This window comes from Parus major, chromosome 15 (genome assembly GCF_001522545.3).
Source record: "Parus major isolate Abel chromosome 15, Parus_major1.1, whole genome shotgun sequence".
Taxonomy (NCBI): Eukaryota; Metazoa; Chordata; class Aves; order Passeriformes; family Paridae; genus Parus; species Parus major.
In genome coordinates, this window is record NC_031784.1 from 6,813,070 (window position 1) to 6,838,652 (window position 25,583).

Below are 25,583 nucleotides of genomic sequence, written 5' to 3' on the forward strand. Positions count from 1 at the left end.
GCCCCGCTCGGGCCGCGCTCCGCAGCAGCGGCGGCAGCGCTCGGCTGGCGGCGGAGTGAGAACCGCGCTGCACCGCCGCGCCCGCCCCTTCCCGGCGCAGGCAGCGCCACGTCTCGGGCAGGAGCTGGCGCCGGGCGGGCGGCTCCAGGTCTGCGGGGGACTGGCCGGGATGGGGGGCGGTGGGGGCGGCTCTTGGGGGGCCGGAGGCCGCTGCAGGCCGCGGGGCGATCGGGGCTGTCGGGGGGCGGAGAGCCGTCCGGCCCGGCTCCGGGCTGCGGTCCCGGGCCTCCCGCTGCCTCAGCCGGCGCCCAGGGACGTGCCCGGCCCGGGGACCCGGCGGCCGTGTCTGCTGGTGCCTCCCCGGTCTGTGACCGGGAACCGTTGTCGTCCTGGTTGTTCGTGTTTTAAGCAAAATCGGTGACTTTCATACAGCTCTTTCCCTGTGGGGATATTGTTGTGTTCCCGTGGCATGCCTGCATCTCTGTGTGTGTGCGTCTGCTTGTGCGCAGCAAAGGGGTACGAAAAGACTCTGAGGCCAGAATACTGCACCGTTTAATATTGGGAATGGGTTGTACAGGAGAAAGCCATTCTTCATCACCTGGATCATTTAAGCATGTTTTATGACAAAGACAACAAACCATCTCTTGTTAGCTGGATTTTCACAAGGTGTAAGGGGCCAAAATACTGCTTCTGTTTTGTCTGTAATTCCTCATGGTAACCTGTCATGTAGCATCTATTTGCTGTGCAATGGAAGTTCCAGGAGTTTTACAGAAAGCTTTATTATACTGAAAATCTTTAAAAATTAGTAACAAATCACAGTGAAGGCGAGGTTTTTTTTTGTTTTTGTTTTTTTGTTTTTTTGTGGAGGTTTCCCGTTTAGAAAGGTGTGGCAGGTTTCTACTCTTTCACAGCTCATCTCTGTGTCATGTACATAATCGTATTTTCCTGTGTGCCCTGAGCTGTTTGCAGCTTCAGTAACATTTTGGAGGTGATGGTGTTGTTGCAGGGTTACCAGGGCAGTGTGGCACAGTAGCAGTTACACAAGTGCTCTCTGGAGATATGAAAGAATGTTCAGAATGTTTGTGTTCATGTAAAAATGCAGGCAAAATACTCCTGATTTGACATTCTCCCAACAGCCTCCCCCATCCCCTCCAGAGGTTACCTGAATACCTAAAGAATAAATTGCAGATTCTATAAACTGTGTTTGGAAATCCTTTTCTTGGCTGGTCATAGGAGAAGGCAATGTTGAGCTGCATTCAGGCGATGATATTCTGACTGCCAACTTGTGCTGTAATGAGTAGTTCAGAGTCTCTATGGTGATTCATACTTGTCATTCTGCAGACAAATAAAGAGTAAGGATGTAATTTAATTTAGAAAAAGTTAAATCTGAATTCCGTACTTCATTTTAGCAAAAGATATTGAAACTCATTCCTTTTAATGAGATACATGGTATGTATATACGTATATATATATATACTGTAATTTACAGAGGGGAATACCACTCTGATACTGACTTTGTTCTTAAAGTGGAGGCTAAAGAGATCTTTCCATTAAAATGGACAAGGATTTTAAATCAGCTGTCTTGCTAAATATTATCTGTTGCATCGTTCTGCAGTGCATCAGTGCTACTAAAATAGTGAGCATAAACAGATCACTTTTTATCCCCAAATCTGGATACTTAGTTGTATTTCATTGCCTCTGTTTTTATCACGTGTTCTCGTTCTGTCTGTGGGCAGTACTTTATTTTAACTCATATTTTCAGAGCTCTAGTAAATGTTTGTAAATTCACTACATTTTTTTTCTAGAGGATTCAGCTCCTTGGTGATTACAACTTTGTCTACGAGCTGTTTCCATGATGTGGCGTTAGCAGCTGCCTGCTGCACACCAACATCTCTACTGCTCAGAACCGTGCTCCTGTGTGACATCTTGATGCTGTTCTTGCTGATGGAGAGAAACAGGACTTGGTAGTTCACTTGGTGGAAAATTGTTGAGAAGAACTTTCCAGGGATCTGGACCATTTTTACCATGGACTCCTCATCTGTCCAGCAGGATGTTCACTTGGAGAGCAGAAGCAGTAATGGAGCTCCCACCAGCTCTGAAGAACTTTTGGATTGTAAAGCCAAGTCACATCTAGTTAATACAGATGAAATTAACAGTAAGTTATTTAATATGCACCAGATAATTTCCTAGTCATACTCAGGCTTTTATATAATCATCTGTGTTACTGTTCAGGTGAAGTTTTCCCTTGAGATCAGGAATTTCTTGTAGAGCAGTTTTAAGCAAGTTTGGTGAAGTCTGTAGCTCTGTGTGTATGTAAAACTGTTTTTTAGCTGTAGAACTTGTTCTTTTGAAAGCAAAACCAAACTATTAACTTAAATACTATCAGCTGTCAGATGAGTATTTGTTGTTCAAGGTGTTAGTCTATCTTCAGATAATGTTTCTGAGAGTGTACACCTGAGACTCTCTGGAACAATCAGTCCAGAAATGGCTGTTCCAGAGTAAGCTTGTGACTGGAGTACTTTATTCTGGCAGAAGATATCTTCCTAATAAATTAGATCACTTAGGCAGAACCCAGAGCATCTGGCTCTGCTTCCTTTTATGAAAGAGAGATGCTGGCATGTACTCACCAATTTATCTCAAAGTAACTTTTATACAAGCTAGTAGACAAGCTCTATAATAAAATAATCATGCAGCTATTTACGAGAAACTATTTAAAGCCCACTGTCTGAGTAGATTATTGAATCAAACTTGAGTTGGAAGGGAGCTGTGTGGGTTATCTAGTCCAACCTGCTGCACTGAGCACACACCTAGATCAGATTGCTCAGGGCCTCGTCCTGTTGAATTCTGAAAGTGTCTGTAGTGGGAGGTTCAGCAGCCTCCCTGCCCATTGCAGTATTTAACTGCTTTCACTGTGAAAGTATTTTCCCTGCACTGGATTGAAATCTCTGTGTTTCCCTGGCAGGAGTGTGAGGATATGTTGGTGTATAAGGGTGTGGGGGTGGCTGGGTGGAGAGGTGTGTACACTGTGCCTGTGTAGACACAAAAACACAGTGGTTCCTTATGTGAAAGGAGGTGACGTGATGAGGTTGGGGCTTTCTGGCAGCACAGTTTTGTCACCTTGTCACAGGCAGCAGAGAGGAGGCCCTGACACTTTATTTGCTTTTCTTATGCTGCCTGTTATCAGAGTGGCAGGGTGTAGTGAGGTGATGATTCATTCGTCTTTTATGGAGCTGCAGATCACAGGTTCCTGTCATCTCCTGTGTTGGACATTCAAATTGTGGCTTACAAATAGATAGTGTATCTTTCTACTGTTTTTAATCTAATTGCATTTCCTTGCCTATTGTTCTAAAAAGACTGCAGCTGTATTGACACTTCTGCCTTTAAATTACTTTAGTTCAAGGAGTGTTTAGATTTTGAGTGTCTCCTGGCATCAGGAAGTTGCCAGGAAACCATTCTGCCAGAACTTTGCTCCAGCATCCCTTTGGTATATGTATACCACTCACTGTTGTGAAGAAAAAGTCTGAATAAAGTATAAACCTGATGCAGTTTCTGAGATGGGCAGAAACAGTATTTATGAATGTATGAGCTGTCTTTTTATTTTTGGCTTCTTGTGGCTATTCTTAACATTTTATACCTATTTTAAGTACGGTTTTACCAATATTCTATTTCTAAAATGTTAGTCATAAAAAGCATTTCTGTCCTCCCTCTGTCCTGTCTTTCCCTCTGTCCTCCTTTACATCCTTGTTCAACCTACCCCTTCCATCATGACTGCTACTGTTTTTGTGACATGGTCTAAATCAGAGAAGTGATTAAGGCTAAATAGCCTGAAATGTCTGCATGACAAATAAGATACTCAAAAGTATTTTGATTCAAATATTAGAGCTGATGGGTTTTGGCAGCCTAAGTCTGAAAGCTTTATATTTCTACCCAAATTCAGTTTCCTCATTCAGTTTCCTCTCTGCTGGTTCACACTGAGCTGGCTTGAGGGAAGATGCACTGCAGAGATGGGAACTTGACTTTTGCTCTTGCAAATGCTTTATGATCATAAATGTTAAATATTTTCTACCGTCTTTAGGAAAAAAATCAAATCTTGCATATTATTCCAGTGAGTTCCAGTTTCTTCAGTAATAATGTGGTGTGGGAATGAACAGAAAGGCAGTGGCTATTCCAGTGCTCTGCTCATTTGAGATCTATAGTAATTAAAATTAGATACACAGGGCTTTTTTGCAACAGGAGATTAATAAATGTTAGTAGTCCCCAGCCAAGTGAAACAGAAATGTGTGAGAAATCCAGAGTACAAACCTATGAAATGTTTATCTGGTTTTGAATATGAATTTTTTCCTTCTGGAAAAGAAAAATATTAGTAAGTGGGGATTAAATTGGTGTTGAAGTGATTCTTGAATTGCATTTTAATTGGTAGGTTTATTATTTTGATACATATGAGCTTTGCTACTGTACTTTAGATGAAGCTATCCTATTTGAAAAAATGTAAACTCAGTTTAAAATTGAGAAACTGCTTGGGCCAGGCTGGAAATCGGGATGGTGGATGCTTTCTCCCCAGTGTCCAGCTGCACATCAAAGAGCTGAATCATTCAGCACAGGCCTGCAGCTGCTGAGGCTTACTTGTGGTAGATTGCTCCTCAGAGTTCCTTACACTCTGTGTTTCATGTTTCTAAACCTAACACGATTTAAAAACCTCTGTGAAGTTTTGCAGATATTTTATATGATGAATTTGAGGTCCTGCTTGAGGGCAACATTGTAAGGCTTGTTGAAAAAAGTGCTTGTTCTGGTCTTTTAAAGTAAAGAATCAAAAATCCTCTATGAAATTTCTCCTGCCAGTTGCTGTCAGTAGCAATTTCCATATTCATACAATATAAAGGCAGTAGTGCTGGCATTGTATTTGGGTGGAGCTATGAAGATGAATGGGGTAGCTTGAAGTGTAGCTCAGTAAAACTTTCTTTTCCAGCTACCAGTAATAACATCAACGAAGTGCCAAATGAAGAGGGAAGTCTGGAGATAAACAGCAAAGCGGATGCCTGCCAGAATGGGCCAGAGCCGCTCTGCCCCGACTCTCCTGTATCTTTTGATCCTACCAGCAGTGAGCAGGGTGAAGAGTCATCCCCAGGTGTGACTGGTTTCCATGACAGCCTAAGGAAGTCTCAGGGAACTAGTGCTGAGGGCATAGCTCTTAGAAAAGAAGCTTTGCAGTCTCTCAAACTAAGTCTTCCCATGCAAGAAACTGAATTGTGTAAGCATCTGTTTATGATGGTGCCCCTGCTTTCTCTTGCTCCATAAAGCTTTTTACTCTGAGCCTGGCTCTGGACTCCTGTATCATTTAAGCTTGAACTAAACTTCATTTTTGCAGTAAACTTTTACTTAGAACTACAATTCATTTTCTTTCAGTAAACCACCCTCTGCTGCAGCTAAGGCATGTGCCTTACCATTTAAAACTGGCTCTTCGCTGGAGGGGAATTCACGCTTTCTGGGGCTGAAGCTATTCTAATCTCCTTGATAATTAGGAGTAACAGGTGAAAAAAGAACAGTGAAAAAAGAACATTAAAAAAAAAAGAACAGTGGAACTAGGTGATTTTAAACTAAGGAAAAAAAAAAGGAGAGAAGAGCAATGAAGAGGGGAGAAGGGAAAGCCTTTATATTAAGGTGTCTAAAAGTCTTACTATAGGAAAGGTTTAATGTGAGTTGATGAAAGGTAAGAAAATGTACCTAGGGAACAGTTTTCCACTGCTTGTAGGGAATGAAGGGACTGTGGAGGTCTTGCTTAGTTTTAGAATTTTAGTGCTGTCAGAAATGCTGGACAGGTGAATGACAGCAATATGTTTTTTCTTGCTGTATAATTTCTTGTCATATATCTGTCGAGGAACTGTAGCATTTTCAGACTGAGCAGTGGAGGTCCACAGGTTTTATCAGTGCTTACACAAGGATATATTTGAAGAGGGTCATTTGAGGTGCATGTCAGTGGGCTTTCCTTTTGTTCCTTGCTTAAGCATGAAGCATGTTGCTGATGGTAGAAGGGGCTTTTACCTTTTGCATCCCTTTTGCCTGTGCTGGAGTTTTCTGTTTGACTGTGAAGATACCTTTCCCTTACAGGCTCAGTAGAGTCTTCACTGCCATTGGAAAATGAGGAACAAATCAGGCTTCAGGCAAGAAGGCGTCTGGAAGAACAGCTTAAGCAATACCGAGTGAAGAGACACCAAGAAAGAGTGAGTACCACACAACACACCTTCTAGATTGTGTTTTGTTGAGAAGCTTGAAAACTTTACCATTTCTGTGCCCTGATTTAAAACATTCAGTAGTTTTCTTAAATGAGAGAAAGCATTTATTTCTCCTGGACAGGCAGAATTTGGTTCTGTTACCTCATCAGTAATGTACCATTTTGTGCTAATTAAAATAGGGGAGGGAAAAACAGACACCAAACTTAAAGTAACCTAAATGTTCAATTTTGCCTATATTTTCAGTTACCTTTTAGAGTCTCACATTAACATTTTTAACATCTATATATTGCAGCTTGATAGGGTTGATTGATGATATAATTTATCTTGTATATGAAAGGACAAGTGTATAATATCAGTTTAAAAGTGTAGAGCTTTCTATCTTAATTTACAGCTTGATGCTATTTCAAAGTTAACATTCTGGAATTTATTGTTGGCTCTTTGCTTCTTTTAGTCAAGTCAGTCTACATCCAAAACCCGTCCCTCCAGCACCCTGGATCCTGAGCTTATGTTAAATCCAGAAATCCTGCCAAGAGCCAGCACTGTAGCAATGACAAAAGAATATTCCTTTTTGCGGACCAGCGTCCCCAGGGGGCCAAAGCTGGGTAGCTTGGGACTTCCAGCATCCTCAAAAGAAAGAAGAAGCTCAAAATCTAAAGCCAGCAAGATCCGGTCCTTGGCTGACTACAGAACTGAAGATTCAGATGCTCGAAATGCTACTGGGAATTCTGTGCCTACTGACTTATCTGGGGGGGCTCTGATGCAAAGCAGAAGTGGTCCAACATCAGTTGTTTCTGAGATCAGTCTGCCCTCTGATGTGGATGATCGAGTAGAGAATTCCTCCTTGGCAGGAGATAGCATTTCAGAAATCGATGGGAGTGAAGTGGGAATGAGGCTGGATGGAAATGAGAGTGACAGCTCTACCTACAGCAGTGTGTCAGGGAAAGGCCTCTATAGCAGTTCACAGAATGCAGAAGGCAAACAGGATACTCCATATACAATAAATGGCCAGAAGATACATCCTGAAGCAATGGGGCAATTTCCTTCCATCAGTGAGGTGCTGCAGGCTGCGGCAGTGGAACATCAGGCCCAAGAGCAAGAAGTTAATGGGGAGGTACGGAGCAGGAGGGACAGTATTTCTAGCAGGTAAGAATGATCTGTTGTTAGTTAATGAAATTTTCTTTCTGCTGTAACAGGCAGCCTTTTTCCCTCCTTTTCCCTCCTACTAACTTTAGATCCAGTTTTAACTTACACTGTGATTGAGTCTGTTAGTAGCTTACAAATTCTAAAAGAATCTGAGAGGTTGCTTCACTTGAGTACCTATTTACTAAGTATATCTTTAGAGAAAGGTATTTTTGCCACTGGCTGTGTTAAATATACTGCAAGCCGTTGTTTCTGTCTGTGTAGGACTTCATTCACTGAATCACTCATGAGCCTTGGTCTATAGTCTGAAAGTGCAGACTTGACTGCCTCAGTGATATTTAGTATTGTCCTTTCCCTAATCTATTCATGTACCTTTCATACCTCACATAGTTAAGAAATGCCAGGAGTCTTGTCCTAGATATTTACCCTCTTCAGCCATTTCAGAATGAGATTTAGTCTCCCAAGCTTATGTGTATATGACAGGTATTAAACTGATTCAGAAAGCAAGTACATGCCTGGTGAAGTCCTTAACAATGTGTGCTTTTTATCAGTTGTCTGCAGATGGATGTGTCATACAGCCTTTTGAAATTGCTCTCCCCCGCTTTGTTGGAATAAAGTGTCATGCCCAGAGATGTTGAAGTGTACAATCAATTGTTGGTGATTATTCTGGCTTAGATCTATTTCTTATGGTAACGAGAGATCTTTTTGTCCAGATGCCTTGGCTGTTCAGCAGTGAATCAGCATAAGGAATCCCTTATGCCAAATACCTGTTCTTCCTCCTTTTGCAGCAGCTGTTGGTATTTCTCAGGCACATTAAAGCAGACAGTTGTGAGAATAATTGTGGAGGTTTTGTGATCCCATTATATCAAGCTGTCTGCTTAAAATGGGATCTGTAAATACAGAATATGAAGTCAATGATTGCACTTCTGTAAAATAACAAATATATGGTGCCACACTAGATTCTATTTACTTCAAGTACAGGAAACTAAAGTATAAAACCTTAGAATGAATATAATTTCTTTCTCTTTTTAATAGAGATTACACTGTGTTCTGGATCTATCATAAAGCCAGAAAAAATGTCCTACAGTCTAAGCCACATGGAGTCTGGGTACCTCTTAATTTCAGAGTCACTTTTCTTCAACTAGATGAGTGTTGTATTCTAATCCTGTAACTGTGCTTGTGCTGTCTCTGTCTCCAGTATTTCTATGGAAAGCTCTATCGCAGGAACTCATGACGAGATGTTGCAGGTTATGAAGGAGAAGATGAGACTTGAAGGCCAACTGGAAGCACTCTCACTAGAAGCCAATCAGGTAGAAAATTAATTTGGAATTCTGTATTCAGCAAATCAAAATAATATTTTAATTAATTTTCAAGAGACTCTTGCTCATTACTTGTGGAATTGTTTTGCAGCAACAGTGTTGAATAAGGTACTTTACAAGAATGCCGTGGTGGACTGACCCTGGCTGGATGCCAGATGTCCACCAAAGCTGCTCTGTCCCTCTCCTCAGCTGGCCAGGGGAGAGAAGAAATAACAATGAAAGGCACATGGGTTGAGATTGAGATAAGGACAGAGAGATGGGGAATCTCTACTCCAGAGTGAGAGGCACCTCCTGCCCCTCCCTGTGCACTGACCTTGGTGTCTGCAGAGCTGTTTCTCTCACAGTTTTCTTTCTTATCTTTGCTGTTGCTCTTCTGCTGGTTTGGTTTTTATTTTTTTCACTTTCTTAAATCACTCATCCCAGAGGCTCTGCCATGTCACTGATGGGCTCATCCTTGGCCAGTGGTGGGTCCATCTCAGAGCCAGCTGGCCTTGGCTCCACTGGGAAAGGGGGAAGCTTCTGCCAGCTGCTCACAGGGACCACCCCTTGTAGACCACCAGTACCAAAACCTTGCCATGTAAACCCAGTACAGATGCTGAAGAGGATTAGTAGAAAGTTGGTAAAGTCTTCAAATATCACTTTAAAAAAAAAAAAAAGAAAAAAGTGACGGTTTTGTGTGTGTTTTTTAAAAGTCAAAATAAAAGAGACAATAAATCTGAAGCAGTGCTAGCAATGTCTTTTAAAATATTTTCTCTTTGTTTTAATTGATGGTATAGCACTTCAAATATAAAGAATTCTTCTTTAAAGTGTGGAAATATGTGTTTTATGAAAAATCCTGATGTGCTTACTGACATACAATGCTCTATATTTTGTATGTGCTTTCCTCTATTTTCTTTGACTATCTGAAATACCTGATAGGTGAGGTGTTGCTTTAAAAATAATTTCTTACAAGCAAGTGGTCTTTGCCTTATCAAAGCCATTTTGCTGGGCATCTTTTTTAGTCAGCCATTAATATATTTTTCATGAGACTCCTGTATTTTGATTTTCTGGACATATACAGGCTCTCAAAGAGAAGACTGAGCTACAAGCCCAACTTGCAGCTTTGAACATGAAGCTTCAGGCACAGATGGAGCACAGCCAGAACAGCCAGCAGAAGCAGGAATCCCTGAGCTCAGAAGTGGCCACATTAAAGCAGTCTTGCTGGGATCTGGAACGAGCAATGGCTGACTTGCAAAATGCCTTGGAAGCAAAGAATGCCAGTTTAGCTTCTTCAAACAATGATTTGCAGTTAGCAGAGGAGCAGTACCAGAGACTCCTGCAGAAGGTTGAAGATATGCAAAAAAATGTTCTCACCAGAGACAGTACAGGTGGGATGATGTAAATGTCAATCTTTAAAATGTGTTGTTCCATAAATCATGTCATTTCAACTTGATTCTGAAGTCCAGGAAGAAGAAGAAATTTAAACTTGTGTTTATTTGATATCATACTAATAAAACGGTTTGGATTTTAAGATGTTTGGCTTTGATTTTGTGTCACAGAAGTGTCACAGTTTGCAAGCTGCCACTGCCAGCCTGGAGAGGGAGGCATAAATATTTAGTCCAGACAGTGGTCTAGTTGTTTTTTTGGAAAATTGTACAAATGTTGATTTGTAATGATGACTCTATGTGCCAGGACACCTACTTCCTGATGTTTAGCTAGTTCTTATTTTCTGCCTCTAAGGAACTGTGAATGCTTAGAGAAGTGATTCATTTAGTTTAATTTTATTCTGCTTATGACCTGGTATTTTGGATTCTAGCACTTTGGTAGAAAAATCCAATCTTTGTATAATTAGGCATATGTGCTTCTGTTCAACAATAAAGGAAAAGTAGAAAAAACTATGAATATAGCAATAATCCTTGAAAAAGTATGCATAAAAATAGCACAATGGGGTGTGTTAGTCCAAGTTCTTTATTTTTGTTTTTCTAGTTCATGACCTGCGCCAGCAGTTGGCTTCCTTGCAGACCCAGCTTCAGAAGGTGCAGCTGGAACGGACCACGCTGACCAACAAGCTGAAGGCATCTGAAACAGAAATCACATCTCTCCAAAATGTGAGGCAGTGGTACCAGCAGCAGCTGGTCCTGGCACAGGAGGCCCGTGTCAGGCTGCAGAGTGAGATGGCCAATATACAGGTATTGTGATTTATTGCATATGGGAGAATTGAGAATCTCTTCTTTCTTGTCTGTTTTATCAACAGGACAACCTAGTGGCCTTTTACAATGGCCTGACTGCACCAGTGCCATTTCATGGTGGCTGAAATAAGGCACACACAGTTTAAACTTTTTTTTTTTTTAATTTTTTTTATTATTTTTATTTTTATTTTGTTTTATTTTTTTCCCCAAAACTCTTAAATTCTGTTGGTATTAATCTGTGATTTTTTTTCCTTCCTTTAGGCTGGGCAAATGACTCAAGCAGGAATGTTGGAGCATCTCAAACTAGAGAATGTGGCCCTGTCTCAGCAGCTGACTGAAACCCAGCACAGGTCCATTAAAGAAAAGGAACGTATTGCAGCACAGTTACAAAATATTGAGGTATGGTTGTAGATGGTTTTCTTGAGTTATGTTCTGTCTAGATTGTGTATTTATGTTTTGTAAGATCAAGGGTAGTCTAGCAAAGTAACATAGAATTCTTATGAATTGGTTCAAATCCTGCATTATATAAGCAGTAAATATTTCAGAGCAAATAAATTTGCATGGCATTATGAACAATAAGAGGGAGCAAGGCTATTATTTCCCATTTGAAGGTGATACTTCCATATTCAGTTCTGGTATTTGTTTTTAATTGAATTTTGAAGGCAAATATAAATTTGCCCATCCATTAATTTATTCAAGAGGAAATCTAATTGGAAGTTAATCTAAACTAGTAACGTGCTTTTTTAAGTGTGTGAAATTGCTCAGTAATCAGGTTTGTCCTTCCTTCCCTCCAGTAAGAAAAGTTGGGTAAAATCTGAAGTGCAGTATGGTCACTTCCAAAGGTCTAAGAACCTTCAATTCCCCTGATTTTCAGTGACATTCCTGCTTCTGAGTCTCAAAGGAGAGTAAAGCAGCAGGTTAGTGGAAGCACCTGCAGTGTTACTGATAGCTTGTGTAAATTACAGGACTGTTTCCTGAATAGCTACAGTGTCCAAGGAATCCCTTTTGGTTTAGAATTATCCCAAACAGCTTAATTTTAATAACAATTCTTTTTCTTCATATCTTGCTCATCATCTGAGAAAGGACAAGGCATTATTTAATAGGATTTCAGATTGTCACAAGTATGCAAGACATTCACTATTATTCTAAGGTGTTTTAGGTACAGGAAACTGAGTGACTTCAATAAAGGCATACAGGTGTGTGAAACAGACATCAGAATTATTTTTGTATTTTTATCTACAAACTTTCCTAATAATTTAGTTTTCTATTTTCCTGGTTATTTTTTCCTTTTTCCCACTCCTTCCCTCAAACTGTAGAAGTTGATTCCATGCTTTTTCTATGCAGGCTGACATGTTAGATCAAGAAGCTGCCTTCATGCAGATCCAGGAGGCTAAAACCATGGTGGAAGAAGACTTGCAGAGAAAACTAGAGGAGTTTGAGGATGAGAAAGAACAGCTTCAGAAAATGGCTGATTCTGCAGCAACATTGGAGCAAGAATTGGAACAGGTAAACTGTTGTTAATCAACTTCCCAGGAATTCCAAGAGAAGATTGGCAGAAAAAGCAATAATAAATAGATACTGAGTTCTGAACTTATTTTTAAAACCTGAAAGATTGCTGCAAAAATGAAGTACATATTAAAGTCATTCTGCTCCTGGTGAAAAGGCCTTTGTTTCAGACATGTCAGTAATAATACTTTATAAAAATTCCATAACTACTGTCTTGCCAGATGCTGGGTTTTCTTAGTGAATTCAGTATGTGATCACTGTAAGTATAGACAAGATCCATGTTCAAAGTTGTTAGGCAGTCAGGATATCACTACATACATTTACACTTACAGAGCCCTGCTTTTACCTTGTAACCTTATGCAGGCAGCAGGTCAAGGGCTGCAGTGACATGAAGTATGTGATAGCTCAGTGCTATATTCCATGTAATGATATGGTGTTATTAATAATGCTGAATTTACTGTGGACACATTTTTCAGGTAAAACTTTCAAATAAAATGAGTGCTATAAATATTTTAGGTTTGTCATTCTGGTCATTGCTTAGCCTGTAAGGTAACAGATGCTGCTCAAGGCCGTTCATACAATTAACAGAGCAAATAGAAGCAGCCTAAGAAAGCTAAAAAATATTTTCACTTTCTGCTATTTTCTCCTACAGGCTAAAATATTAATTACAATACTTGTTTTTGATTAGAGTGCTTTTGCAAAGATAACCTTTGTTTTGTATTAATTTAATCTTAAAATATTTCCTGTCAGGTCAAGTTGACTTTGCATCAGCGAGATCTGCAGCTTGAATCCTTGCAGCAAGAGCACCTAGACCTGATGAAGCAATTGACTCTTACCCAAGAGACACTGCACACCAAAGAGCAGTCCCTGGATGACCTGCAAACACAGTATGATGAGCTGAAGGCCAGGCTAGAAGAGTTGCAGAGCGATGCTGCTTCTAAAGATGACACGATCCAGTATTTGCAGAACGAGAAGATTGTGTTGGAAGTTGCTCTGCAGGCAGCAAAAGCAAGTAAAGAACAACTTGATGAAGGAGCAACACGCCTTGGAGAAGATACAGAGGAAACATCACAAATCTTGGAGCAGCTGAAACAAGAAATGGCAGTCAAGTCAAGCCAGGTAATGATCCTTCTGAGATCTTGCCAGTTTTAAAACACAACAATTTGGAGTGCAGGTCACAGTTTGGGAAGTAATTTTTTAATTTGCTCTTTTTTGTGTCACTGTGGGCCAAACATCTTTCCTATGCAGTAATTTGGCTCCCAGTGTGGGGACCTTCTGTATAGAATGTTGTGTTATCTAACCATTGAGATGCTTAGTCAGAAACAGCATCCTTGTTAGATTAGGCAGTTGTTACAAATCAGACAGATACGCTCACTGAACAAATCAGGTGTAATATGACATTTGGCACATAAAGCAATGTTTACTTTTTCCCCCTCTGGCAGGTGGAAAATCTGCAACAAGAAAATGCCAACCTCAAAAAACAACTTCAAAAAGTAAAGGAACAGTTCCTGCAGCAGAAGGTAAGCAAAAGCAATGAAATTTCAGAGACATAAACCCAAGGAATTCACTTCTTTTTACAGTGAAGGCCTGTACTTCTGGGGAGGTTATGAGGATATTTAAATCTATTCTTTGTATCACAAAAGGTTGTGACATTGAAATACAGAAACTATAACTATCTGCAGCTAATGTAAAAGCTGATTCATCAGCAAATTCATGCTTTGATAGGGCTTCAGGGAGCTTGCCAAGTGATCCACCATAGAAAATCTCTGGTTTGTTGATCAGGTTTGCTTTTGCAAAAGCACTTGTAAATCCTCAAGTGTTGTCACTTCATTGCAGCTTTGAAAAATCATAGTTGCTTCAGTAATGAGATGGTAAATAAGTGTTTTGTTGCACATTTTATTCTGAATTTAAACAATTTTGAAACAGTAATTTGAAATGGATATGTCATTAGCATTGCACATATATGTGTCTTATTTATAAGGTGGCATTAATTTGCTGCTTGATTGCTTATTAACGGAACATCAAGGTTTGTTTTAGCTTGTTATGTTCAAGTTTGGGAAGGCTGTTTAAACTGTCAGTCATAGTTAAGCCCTCTTCTCATGGCAAAAGTTACTAATTGTGTGCATGGGATGGTTATTTTTTTTAAAATTAGTTTGGTTTTTAAAAATGGCACATAATTAATGCAGTTTCCATAAAGAATGTGAAGAAAAGTGTCCCTTACTGCAGAGAACACTGAGGTGTTTCATTTAATGAACTCCTAAGATGAACTGTTATTTTATATCTGAGCTTGCATAAAAGCCTTTGAACCAGATTAAATATCTTACAGAAGCTGATGCTGGTTTGTATCACACTCCCAGCCCCTCAAACTAAAAGAAAATCAATAAATGCTTTCTAGTAAATTAGTCAAAAATCTGCAAAGCTGGAACAGAGGTGACATGGTCCTCTTGAAACTCTTGTGTGCAAGGTCATGGTGGAAGCTTATCGAAGAGATGCGAGTTCCAAGGACCAGCTCATCAGTGAGCTGAAAGCTACAAAGAAGCGGCTGGACTCAGAACTGAAGGAGATAAAGCGAGAGCTGCTGAAAATCCAGCTTGAAAAACAGTCACTTGAATCTGAGCATTCAAAACTGCAGAAGGAAGTATCTCAGGTTCACCAGCAGATGGTGGAAATAGAAAATCACCTCCAGTCAGTGCAGAAAGAACGAGATGATTTGGAAACACGTCTACAGGTATGGAAGGTGTAAGGCTTTGAACTTGGAGAGTGTTACATCCAGGATACACTGCTGTTTCTATTAACTTTGGATATAAACAGAATGACCACTTGCAAGTTAGTGTTCTTGATTATACACTCAAAATAGTCTAGACATTTCAACGTATACCTGCCAAAATTCTGTAAATGCATGACTGCTTACTAACATCTCGTGTAAGTGAGTGGGGAGAAACACTACAGGAGTGGTAGAAGACTGATGTGGAAGCAGTTTCTTTAGTCCTAAAGTGAACTCCATCTGAGAACAAATTTCAAACACTGTTCATGTGTGTTAATAGTGGTGGCCTCAGATGGAAGAGTTCAAGAGGAATTAAAGGAAAAGAGAATATGGAGAACTGGAGAGCAGTTTATATTTAGAGATGGAAGTAATTTTAAAATTTCAATATTTTTCTTTTATCATGAAACATACACAGCAAGCATGCTTTTGTTCTTATTCTCATGGGTCTTCTTTTCCTTCCCATTAAGTCTTTGCAGTTCGATAAGGAACAAATGGAATCTCTTGCTGAGGCAAATCAGGCATTAAAACAACAAGTAGAACAAATGCAAGAAGAAGCAAAAAAGTAAGTGTTCTTCTAGCACAGGCAAAAGAAGTACAGCATTTGGTTTTCATATTTGGTTCTCAGATGTTGGGTTTTGTTGGGTCATGTGAAAAATTAATCTTGTAGTACTATTTGTCAAGCAGCTTTTGTTTTTACCTGGTGTTTTCTTTTCCTTTCACACCAGGGCCATTACAGAGCAGAAACAGAAAATGAAGCGTCTTGGGTCGGACCTGACGAGTGCTCAGAAAGAGATGAAAGCAAAACACAAAGCCTATGAGAATGCAGTCAGCATTCTCAGTCGGAAGCTGCAGGAATCTCTTACTGCAAAGGAGTCTGCTGAGGCAGAGCTGAGCAAACTAAAAGCACAAATTACTGATGGTGGGAATGACCAGATTGCTCAGGTAGGCAGATGTCCTTTGACATTGTACAAAGACAGAGCTATAAGTCTTGAAATACTATTTCACTCTGAAGTGATGAAAATATTTGGAAAATAAAACTAGATAAGAACATGGTGTCGGGGTTTTGAGCATGAGAACTTCTTTAATTATATTTGAGAGAGGTGATTTGGTAAGCTAGATTTACTGATGAAATTTTTATTGTTGGTTGGTTTTTTGGTGGGATTTTTTAATATTTTTTTAAACAGTTAGTATCTGAAGATTTTCCAAGATTCTAGCTCTTACTACTTGCTTCTCATTGACAGCTAAAAGTTTTTCAAGGTAGCCATAGCTTATTTATATATGTTAGGCCTTCAATAAGAAAATTAATTTACTGAGGAAAGGTCCAATTTCTTGAACCAATGGAGCAAGATATCAAATACACCAACAGCAGTAGCTGGATGCAAAGGTGGAAAACTCTGAGCAAGACCTTTAAATTAAACAGTAGCACCTTGTTTCATATTTGCTAGAGAAGCAGGCTTTTGAACCAAGGCAGAAGTGACTCCTGAAGATGGGTGATGCACTAATCATATGTGACCCCTTTGTCTTTAGGAGAAGATTCAAGCTCTGAAGACAGAACTGCGAGCTGTGAGCAGCAGTAAGTTGATGCTGGAAAAAGAGTTGCAAGAAGTGATTTCACTGACCAGCCAGGAGCTTGAAGAGTACAGAGAGAAAGTGCTGGAACTTGAGGATGAGGTGATTGCTTGAATTTGCTTGGTAGATGGGCATATGACAGTAAAAAGTGCCTGAGAGACAGGGAAAAATTTTAGTACCAAAATTTTATACTAATGGTGGAGAAAATCAAAATCATGGATAGGAAACATCATGTTAGTTGTACTTGCAAATTTTGTTGCCTTGTGCTGGTTCTTTGTGGTTTCATGAGTCATTGTCCTATAGGGAAAGAGGATGAGAGAGAAGAATGGTTCCTGTATTAGATACCATGTGTCTGGTCATAAGACAGTGAGGATCCATGAATCATTAGCTTTTGGAACTACTGCAAGTCATGGAACCCCAGTGACATTGAGGGCCAGGTGATGGTGTTCAGTTTTAGAGTGGCACAAAAAATTTATAGATACCAACTACTCTGGATCTGCACCTGAACAGTACTCCTGGATTTTTCTTTCTAGCAAGCATTTTAGTCCTCCAACAGGAAAAAACATCAAAGTGAACTTATTTTTTAATGTTCATTTAAAAAAGGAAAAAAGAAAAGAAAAAAGAAATCCCATTCTGGAAAACAAGATGCTTAATGAGTTTTCACAATTTTTTTTTGCAATAGTAGCCTGAAGCTGTTTGGTTATGTTTGTTTTATTTGTGTTCTTCTTTGACTACAGCTTCAGGAATCTAGAGGCTTCAAGAAGAAGATAAAACGTTTAGAAGAAATTAATAAGAAGTTGGCCCTTGAACTGGAACACGAACGTGGAAAACTTACAGGTCTCAGCCAGTCCAACGCTGCTTTGCGGGAGCACAATAATATTCTCGAAACAGCATTAGCAAAGAGAGAGGCAGACTTGGTACAACTGAATCTACAGGTATTTGACTATTCAATGAAATAATTTCAGAAAGGAATTGGCTCATATGATACAAAGTTGGTGCATTTTCTCCAGCTCTGGGTCCCCCCTGTGTTGCATAACAGCATCACTATGGGGTTGAACAAGAGATCAGAAATGGGACTTGGCACTAAACAGAGTTTTCTCTAGAAAAAGAAATTATAAAATTGCACTACAATATTTTCCATAGTGAAAGTGTAGGTACATACAGTGTTGGAACATACAAAATCCACATGTGTGGATTCATTAAGATAAATAATTTTTATTCCAATAGTAATACATTCCTGTTGACATAGTCAATGAGCTACCATTTAACCACAGCAACTTGTGAGGTTGTGTGGAGTGATCAGTGAACAGCAGAGTTGTTTTGCAACCCCTGCACTGGCTTGTGTTTATATTTTCTCTATATATGTGTATTTCTTTTTGTGACATGTTACAGGTTCAGGCAGTCCTAAAGCGGAAGGAGGAGGAGGATCAGCAAATGCAACAACTTATTCAAGCTTTACAGGCTTCCCTAGAGAAGGAAAAGTTAAAAGTTAAAGACCTTCAGAAGCAGGTAATGACTCATCTTTTATTTATTTACAAAGTGATTTAAAGGCATTTGAAAAAGCATCTTGAAATGAAATATGTGTTTTATAACATTGCTTCCTGCAGGGGGTCTGTCACAAAGGCCAGTGGCTGAAAGATCAGTTGATGCCTTCTCTGTTGTGTCCTGTATTAAGCTCCTGCATATGATTCACCTGCAGAGACACAAAACAAGAGTAAAACTGCATCTTTTTATCCTGTTAGGAAGCAGCAGCCAAAGCGGATGCAGCCCATAACAGGCGACACCACCGGGCAGCAATGCTCGAGCTCAGTGAGATCAAGAAGGAGCTCCATGCCAAAGAGCTGCTGGTCCAGGCCCTGCAGGCTGAGGTGGACAAGCTGCAGTAAGTTTATGTCTCAAAAAGAACAGTAATTAAAACAAATCGTCTGAAAAAGCCATACATTAGTGAATTTTTGGGTTTGCCTCTTTGGGGTGGTTTATGTTGAATGTTCCCCATCAGAACCTGACACCGAGATGCTTGTTTGAACTCTGAGCAAATACCTACATTTCTCTCTCTTTATAATTCAGTTAGAACTGAGGTACACTGTTTTTACTGTTTCACAATCTGGTTTTTTTCACTTTCACCACACACTTCTACTATTTCACATTGCTAGTAAGGATTAACACTTTATCCAATTATTCTTCTCTTTTACATCCCTGAGGAGCTACATAGAGGATTGATTATTGTCTATGTTCCACAGTGTATTAAAATCTAGTTTGCTCATACATAAATTCTTTTGTTAAATTACAAGAAATTATCAGACCTACATGAAAATGGATATAAGCTTAACCCTGTTCCTCCAAAAACAAAGCAAAATTGCTGATGGGGTTTTGTTTTATTTTTTTTGCTGCATAATCTGTTGTTTGTAATTGGACTATTATCAGTGCTGAAAAATTTTGTAGATTTTTTTTTTTCCAATCTTTAATATTTATACATCTCTTTCATAATATATTTTTGTGATTTAACTGTTGCTCCATGAATTTGTTGGCAAAGCCCTCAGCTCAGTCAGAGCTGTAATTAACCAGGTTCCATGCACCATCATGTCGTTTTTAGTTAACTGGCTAACCCAGTGAAGTTCTTGTTTTAAAGAACAGATTGAGTAACTGCTGTGTCTGTTAATCTTGCTGTGCAGGGTAGAGGATGAAAAGCATTCCCAGGAGGTATCTCAGTTTCAGGAAGAGCTGGCAGAAGCCAGATCTCAGCTCCAAGTTCTGCAGAAAAGCCTGGATGACAAACTTAGTGAACAGCCTCTAGTAAGCCAAGAGGTAAAAAGTGAACCCTTACTGTGTTTATTTGTATTTCTCTTGCATTGTATGACTTTGTCCTTAATTCAATATATTTAATACAGTTTTGCTAGGTTTTCTTAAGAAGCTTTTCATGAGACACAAGAACATATTTCAGATTTTGTGGTTGATTGCACCTTTAGATAATTCCAACGATTTTTTTTTTTTCCCCCCCGGTAGGTGGAAGACCTGAAGTGGGAAGTAGAACGAAAAGAAAGAGAAATTGAAACACTTAAGCAGCAGCTGGACATGACGGAACAGCGCAGCCACAAGGAGTTAGAAGGGATACAAGTTGTTTTGCAGGTATTTCATTGAGCCAGTTCTGATGGACTGGAATTTTGATTGCTGTAGGGGGATAATTAAAAACAATACTTTCCTTTTTTAAAAGCATACTTACACTTTTTTCTGAATTTTTATTTTGACTGTGCTGTTACCTTTGTATTTTTTCAACCTTTATGCCATTCAAATAGGCAACTGACTTTCTTTTAACCTAACCTCTGATTTTCTGCGATGGCAAATTTGTTTCAAACAGTGGTGTTGTGTGTTGTTTTTTATTTCCAGTTTCATCTGGAAACTGAAAAGATTATAAAAACATGAGTTGGCTGGAATTTTTATGCTGTTTCTCTACATCACACTGATTCTCTTCCCATTTAGAATATCAAGACTGAGTTGGAAATGGTGAGGGAAGACCTGTCAGTGACTCAGAAGGATAAGTTCATGCTGCAGGCTAAAGTGACTGAACTGAAGAACAGCATGAAGTCACTGCTGCAGCAGAACCAGCAGCTGAAGTTGGACCTGAAGCATGGCAAGATGAAGAAGGTATTTAAATAGGAAGAGCACATTGTAAAGTACAGGAAAATTCTCTGCTAAAGCTCTTAAACAACTTAACATGAATGTGCCTGTGATTCCTGCTCTGTTGTGCAGATGTGCACCAGTAGGGTGATGTGAGACCCTTTCTAGGTGGTAAAAATGATATTGATGAAATAACTTAATTGTGTTTCTGACTCCCTTTTTTTCCTTTAACCAGAGGAAAGAACTGAAAGGCGAGAATAACTCTTCCAATCCTGTGACTCCAGTCAAGATTCCTGATTGTCCAGTGCCTGCTGCCTTGCTGGAAGAACTGCTGAAACCAACAGCTGTGAGCAAGGAGCCTCTAAAGAATCTGAACAGCTGTCTCCGGCAATTAAAGTATGGCCTGCTACTTTAAACCATATTAAAGAATCTTAAAAATGTTTTCAGGAAACCAGCTGCCACCATGAGGAAAAAAGGATTTGTAAAATTAATTCTTTATTGGGACTATATTTAGGAAAGTAGGATGTCACAGACAGTTCTGTCATTGTAAGTGCTTGCTTATATGCTCATTACCATAGTGAAAGAATAAAATAATAATAAAACTAAAATAAAACAAACTAAAATAAAATAAACTAAAATAAAATAAAATAAAATAAAAATAAAATAAACTTTACAATAAAATAAATAAAATGTCCATCCTAACTTGTGCACAGCAAAAAAAAAACAGAAACAGCTATTAATATTTTTGAATTAATCATATTTTATTTGTTTTGCTCTTAAAGAAGACAGTTCCTAAGCTTCTTGTAAATTTATTTCTCTTGTATACAGCTATATCTTATATATATATATATATATATGTTTATATTGGGGTAGGTATCAAGAATCAGAAAAGTAATTTTTTGGTCTTGCATTTAGCAGTTAGTTTTCTACTTGCTAATTTTTGCTTTTTTGTGTTCTCAATACATTCAAAGGCAAGAAATGGACAGCCTTCAGCGCCAGATGGAGGAACACACCATTACAGTACATGAATCAATGTCTTCATGGACTCATATTGAGGGCAAGTTAATGGACCTTACTTCTACAAGTCCTACAACTGCAGCAGATCAGCAGGAGACTCCTCCTGCAGATGAAAAGAAAGAGAATTGTAGTGTTAGTGACAAGGAAGCTTTGACACTATAACCTTCTTATCAGTTGTCTTTCTTCCTATTGCTTTAAGTATATAAACAAATCTTTATAAAAATTATTTATTTCATTTTTTTAAATGCTGTTCAGCATTGTGCTTTTGCCTGTAGGAGCAAAGGGCACTGATTTGAGAAACTGATGGAATAGTAAATGCAGAATATGCTATTCCAAGGGTTTGTTTGAAACCTTGCCATAACAATTCTGTCATGTTGGGTACTGCCAAGTGGTGAATCTTGCTCATTTGAGGGTTTAGTAAGAGATTCATAGGAAGGTTTAAAATGAGGTCAAGAGAAGCATCTGGTTTTAAGTATGTAATTGTTCAATCTGGGTGAGTTTGTTAAGGAATTACTGTTGATTATGTAAATCTAGGTTTTCTTGGTTTTTTGTTTTTTTTTTTAATTTGTGGGAGTAGGATGTATTTTTTCCCCATCTTGGGTTGTAGCCAAACTATAGAGAAAAATAAGTTCTTCTCATGTTCAGCCATTAGCAGTGGTTGAGAACTGGATATGCTGAGTATTCTCTTGTCCCTCCTATAATCTCTTATTCTTGAAATTCAGATTATAGATATCTGTATTTGAAGGAAAAGAAATTATTGTAAGCCATTTCCAGTTCTGAAGGTGACCTCTGACCTATTGCAGAAGGAACAAGACTAAAGACAAGCAATGCAGAGCAGTTGGTATCTTTGGCAGATTTGCCTGGGATGTTGGCTAATGTTTTTCTCTTACAGTCACAGGCCAGTAGTGAGCTTTGCTTCACTGGACAAATACTTTGCACCTTTTAATTTCAAGTTTTGAAGTAGACACCCATTAAAAAGTATGTGTGTAATATATATATATATATCTATAAGAAAAAAATCATAATTTTCTGACTTTGAATATCTGGTTTAATATGCTTATATACTGTAAGTTAAGGCTACAGTGAGGGATTTTGTTACAGTTACTATTTTAATGTTAAGTTTGCTCTTCTTTGACATACTGTACAAATGGCTTAGGGAAATGAGCCCCTAACGCCAGAGCTTTTAGAAATGTAATTATTTTTATGTTAAAAGACATAATTTTAATGCCTATAAAATTATTATTTTTAATAGTTTTATCTTCTCCCACACACTTGCTCTACTTCTTGCACCCTCTGTTACAAGGTGTCCACTGTGGATGGAAGTGTTGGTACTGTGGCAGCCCCTCTGCAGAACACCTTGACTAAGTTATTTTTAAAGCAGCTGACTTTAGTTTCCTTCATCTTTGGTCCTGTTGCTCCGTGTGGCTCATAGTTCAGTGATAAGCCAGCCTTCTCCTCACCCTAAAATTCAGTGTTCAGGTATTTGGAAGATTTAGTGGCAGTTCATGTACTAGAATGTTTTTGTCCTTAAAACATAAAACAGGTCAGTTATATCCACTGTAGTTTGGTGTTTACCAAAAAAATTAAATCATTATATTAAATACAAGTGGATTCAAAGGCTGGAAAAAAGAATTGTAGTTCATGTATTTTTCCAAAAAGGCTGTCGGTGTTTTTGGGTTTGGTTGTTGCAGAGGAGGGGGAAGGATATTGCATTTTGTTTAGCAGTAAGGTGAAGAATAAATAACCAAACAAAACTCCCAAACCCACCTATATTTATCCAAAGTCTGACTTCCTGTAACTACCACTTCAAGCTCTAATCCAATTGAACACCTTGCACTATAAGTGTTTATACTGAATGATTTCATGCCCTGTAGCTACTGGATTTTAACTTAGATTTTATTGGGGTCAATGTCAAGTGATGCTGACAGTCAAGGATTTGCAACTGGTAAAGGAAGAAATGCATTGATTTGGCATTAGGTGCCTATCAAATGGATTTACCAAACAATTTGAAGTCAAAAGCTTTACAAACCAGCTTAAGACATGTCTGCACACTGCTGCAGTCTACATTGTAGAGTAAATGGTACTGATTATCTTGCTGTTGTCATGTTCTTGAAGTTGCCTGTATATTAGCTCAACGAAGAAAAAAAACCAAACCACAGTATTGTTAAAGAAAAAATAAAACTGTAATGAATTATATATTCAGTACAAGAGAACTACCAAATGTCCAGGATTTAAAGTACTTATGCAGCGTTAATGTTGCTGTTCACTTTATTAAATACATTGCCTATAATTCAGAATCCACTATGTTCTGATCTGTTAGTTTGGCGGTGGTTGCATGGATAAAGGTTTATCTGGTATCAAAGAAGCCAGAATTGTTAGAAACCTTCTTAGTTGTTCTGAATGTCAGCTGTCCTTTTTGTGTCCATTCTGCATCCTGCTGCAGTAGCTCCTGAAGACATCTGAGCTTGCACAATCAAGTAGCCTTAGATATGTGTTTCCCTTTTCAAGATAAGGGAGCTGTTGTGGATTAGATTCCTGCATTGGCCCAAGTGCTTCTGGCAGACACTGGGTATTGTCCTGTCATGTTCACCAGGTGCTTCTTCCACAAACAGAAACACCATGTCATTTACTTAAATGAAGGACAGTGAGACTTTTGAGGGTCTAAATGTGGTGAGGTACTAAGTTACAGAAGTCACTGAGAAGTCTTCTAGAAAGAGCATGCAGTGTGTGATAAAAGCAAGGCCTTTCCCTGAAGCTCATCAACTGTTTTAAATGACCCAGAGAAATAGTTGCTGCTTTATATTGAAGAGCCTCACCCTGAGGCTGAGCATGCTCAGTCTACAAAGCTTCAGGTCTGCTGTCTAGGCAATAAAATAACTTAGTTGTAGGAATGAAAATTGTCTCCCCTCTGCCTGTCACAGCACTGCCAAATAATCAGGAGAACCTGAAGAATAATCTCTTAAAAATTTATTTTCCTTTTTCAAATACTGCAATAGAATGTATTTTCTGTGTTTCTTCACTGGTTGCTATGTACTAAACCAAATCTCATTGAAGGAGAAATGTCACTGCAATGTAAGAATGTTCCCCAGTGCTGAAAGCTGGTAAATGATGCAGCATTATTTTTTTCAGATGCTGTTGAGTTTTTGAGGGCTCTTGAATAACTGTGCATTTAAAAAAAAAAAAAAAAACAAAACACAACAAAGACCAGCAAACCTTACAATAGAATAAAATATTACTGAGTCTCTGGCATTGCTGAATATTGCATAATGCTCCATTCCATTGTCTTCCAGATTTCTTGGAAATATTTGTGCACTGTATTGGGATCAGCTGAGCCCCCTACCCACTCATGCAATGGGAGGATCTGATCCCATACTGTTTATTCAGGCAATATCCTTGCAGAAATCTGTAAGATTTTCACACGTGTAATGTCCAGGATGAATGTTCTACTGTTCATATTGTCATAGATTATATATTCCTCCTTAGGGGAGAGAACTGCAGTGGCACAGCTATTTTAGTGTTAGCTGTGACAACATCAAAGGTGTGCTGGGGACAGGTAGTATTATCAATATAAATTTACCTTAAAGATAATAAATTCACTCCTGCTGATACAGAAGCTTGTGATGTACATTTTATTGGCTTTGTGGAGAAAGTGGGAATAGTTGCATGTGACTTGCTGTGATCAGAGCCTTTAAGTATTTTCCTGTGAAAGCAATTGCTGTCCAGAGGAATTACTAATGCTCATCAGCTGTCATCCAATCACTCTGCCTCCTACTAATGAGCAACACTTGAGTCTTGGGCAGCCTCATTTCCAGTAGAGATGCACAGATTTCTAGGGGAGGGAAAGATGTTCTGGATATTGTAAATTAAATGGTTCTGTTTCGTGTATGACATTCAGTAATGTCTGCTTAGGCTGTATTTGTACAGACAGAAGTTAATAATTCCATGTTCTTGAAGAATGGATAACCCAGGGGCTGGAGGAGTTACACTATGTACAATTAATGTTTATGATCATACAAAGCATGTTGATTATAAAAATTATGTGCATAGGGATTCCTTTAAAAGTTTTGTGCAATAAACTATTTTTGCTAAAGGGCCCCATGTTGTTCCTACTTTGAAAGTTACCATCTTCTCTTTGGTTTTGGGCAGTAATTTTTATGTTGAAATCCTGAATATGCTGTATAGCAACCTTTAAGGGAAAAAAAAATCTTAACGATTACATTATTGTGTATTGATTTTTCATACATCTAAACTTCAC

General features: G+C 38.8%; 1 protein-coding gene across 3 annotated transcripts; it reads left to right on the top strand.

Annotated features, from left to right (window-relative positions):
* Positions 1-42: 42 nt before the first annotated feature.
* On the top strand, positions 43-25,421 carry GOLGA3 (golgin A3). Of its 3 annotated transcripts, none has more exons than XM_015643962.1 (24): positions 43-148; positions 1,806-2,155; positions 4,967-5,248; positions 6,106-6,218; positions 6,682-7,373; positions 8,569-8,680; positions 9,750-10,056; positions 10,655-10,857; positions 11,119-11,256; positions 12,202-12,363; positions 13,114-13,482; positions 13,806-13,883; positions 14,828-15,091; positions 15,595-15,689; positions 15,853-16,069; positions 16,655-16,798; positions 17,434-17,631; positions 18,089-18,205; positions 18,439-18,578; positions 19,369-19,501; positions 19,700-19,822; positions 20,174-20,338; positions 20,547-20,707; positions 21,283-25,421. In XM_015643962.1, the coding sequence occupies exons 2-24, from the start codon at positions 2,026-2,028 to the stop codon at positions 21,488-21,490; spliced, it is 4,551 nt and encodes a 1,516-aa protein (XP_015499448.1). In that variant the 5' UTR covers positions 43-148; positions 1,806-2,025; the 3' UTR covers positions 21,491-25,421. The 3 variants fall into 3 exon arrangements, with proteins under 3 accessions (XP_015499448.1, XP_015499449.1, XP_015499450.1); XM_015643963.1 differs by having other exon boundaries at positions 4,967-5,125; XM_015643964.1 differs by lacking the exon at positions 4,967-5,248.
* The last annotated feature ends 162 nt before the right edge of the window (positions 25,422-25,583 follow it).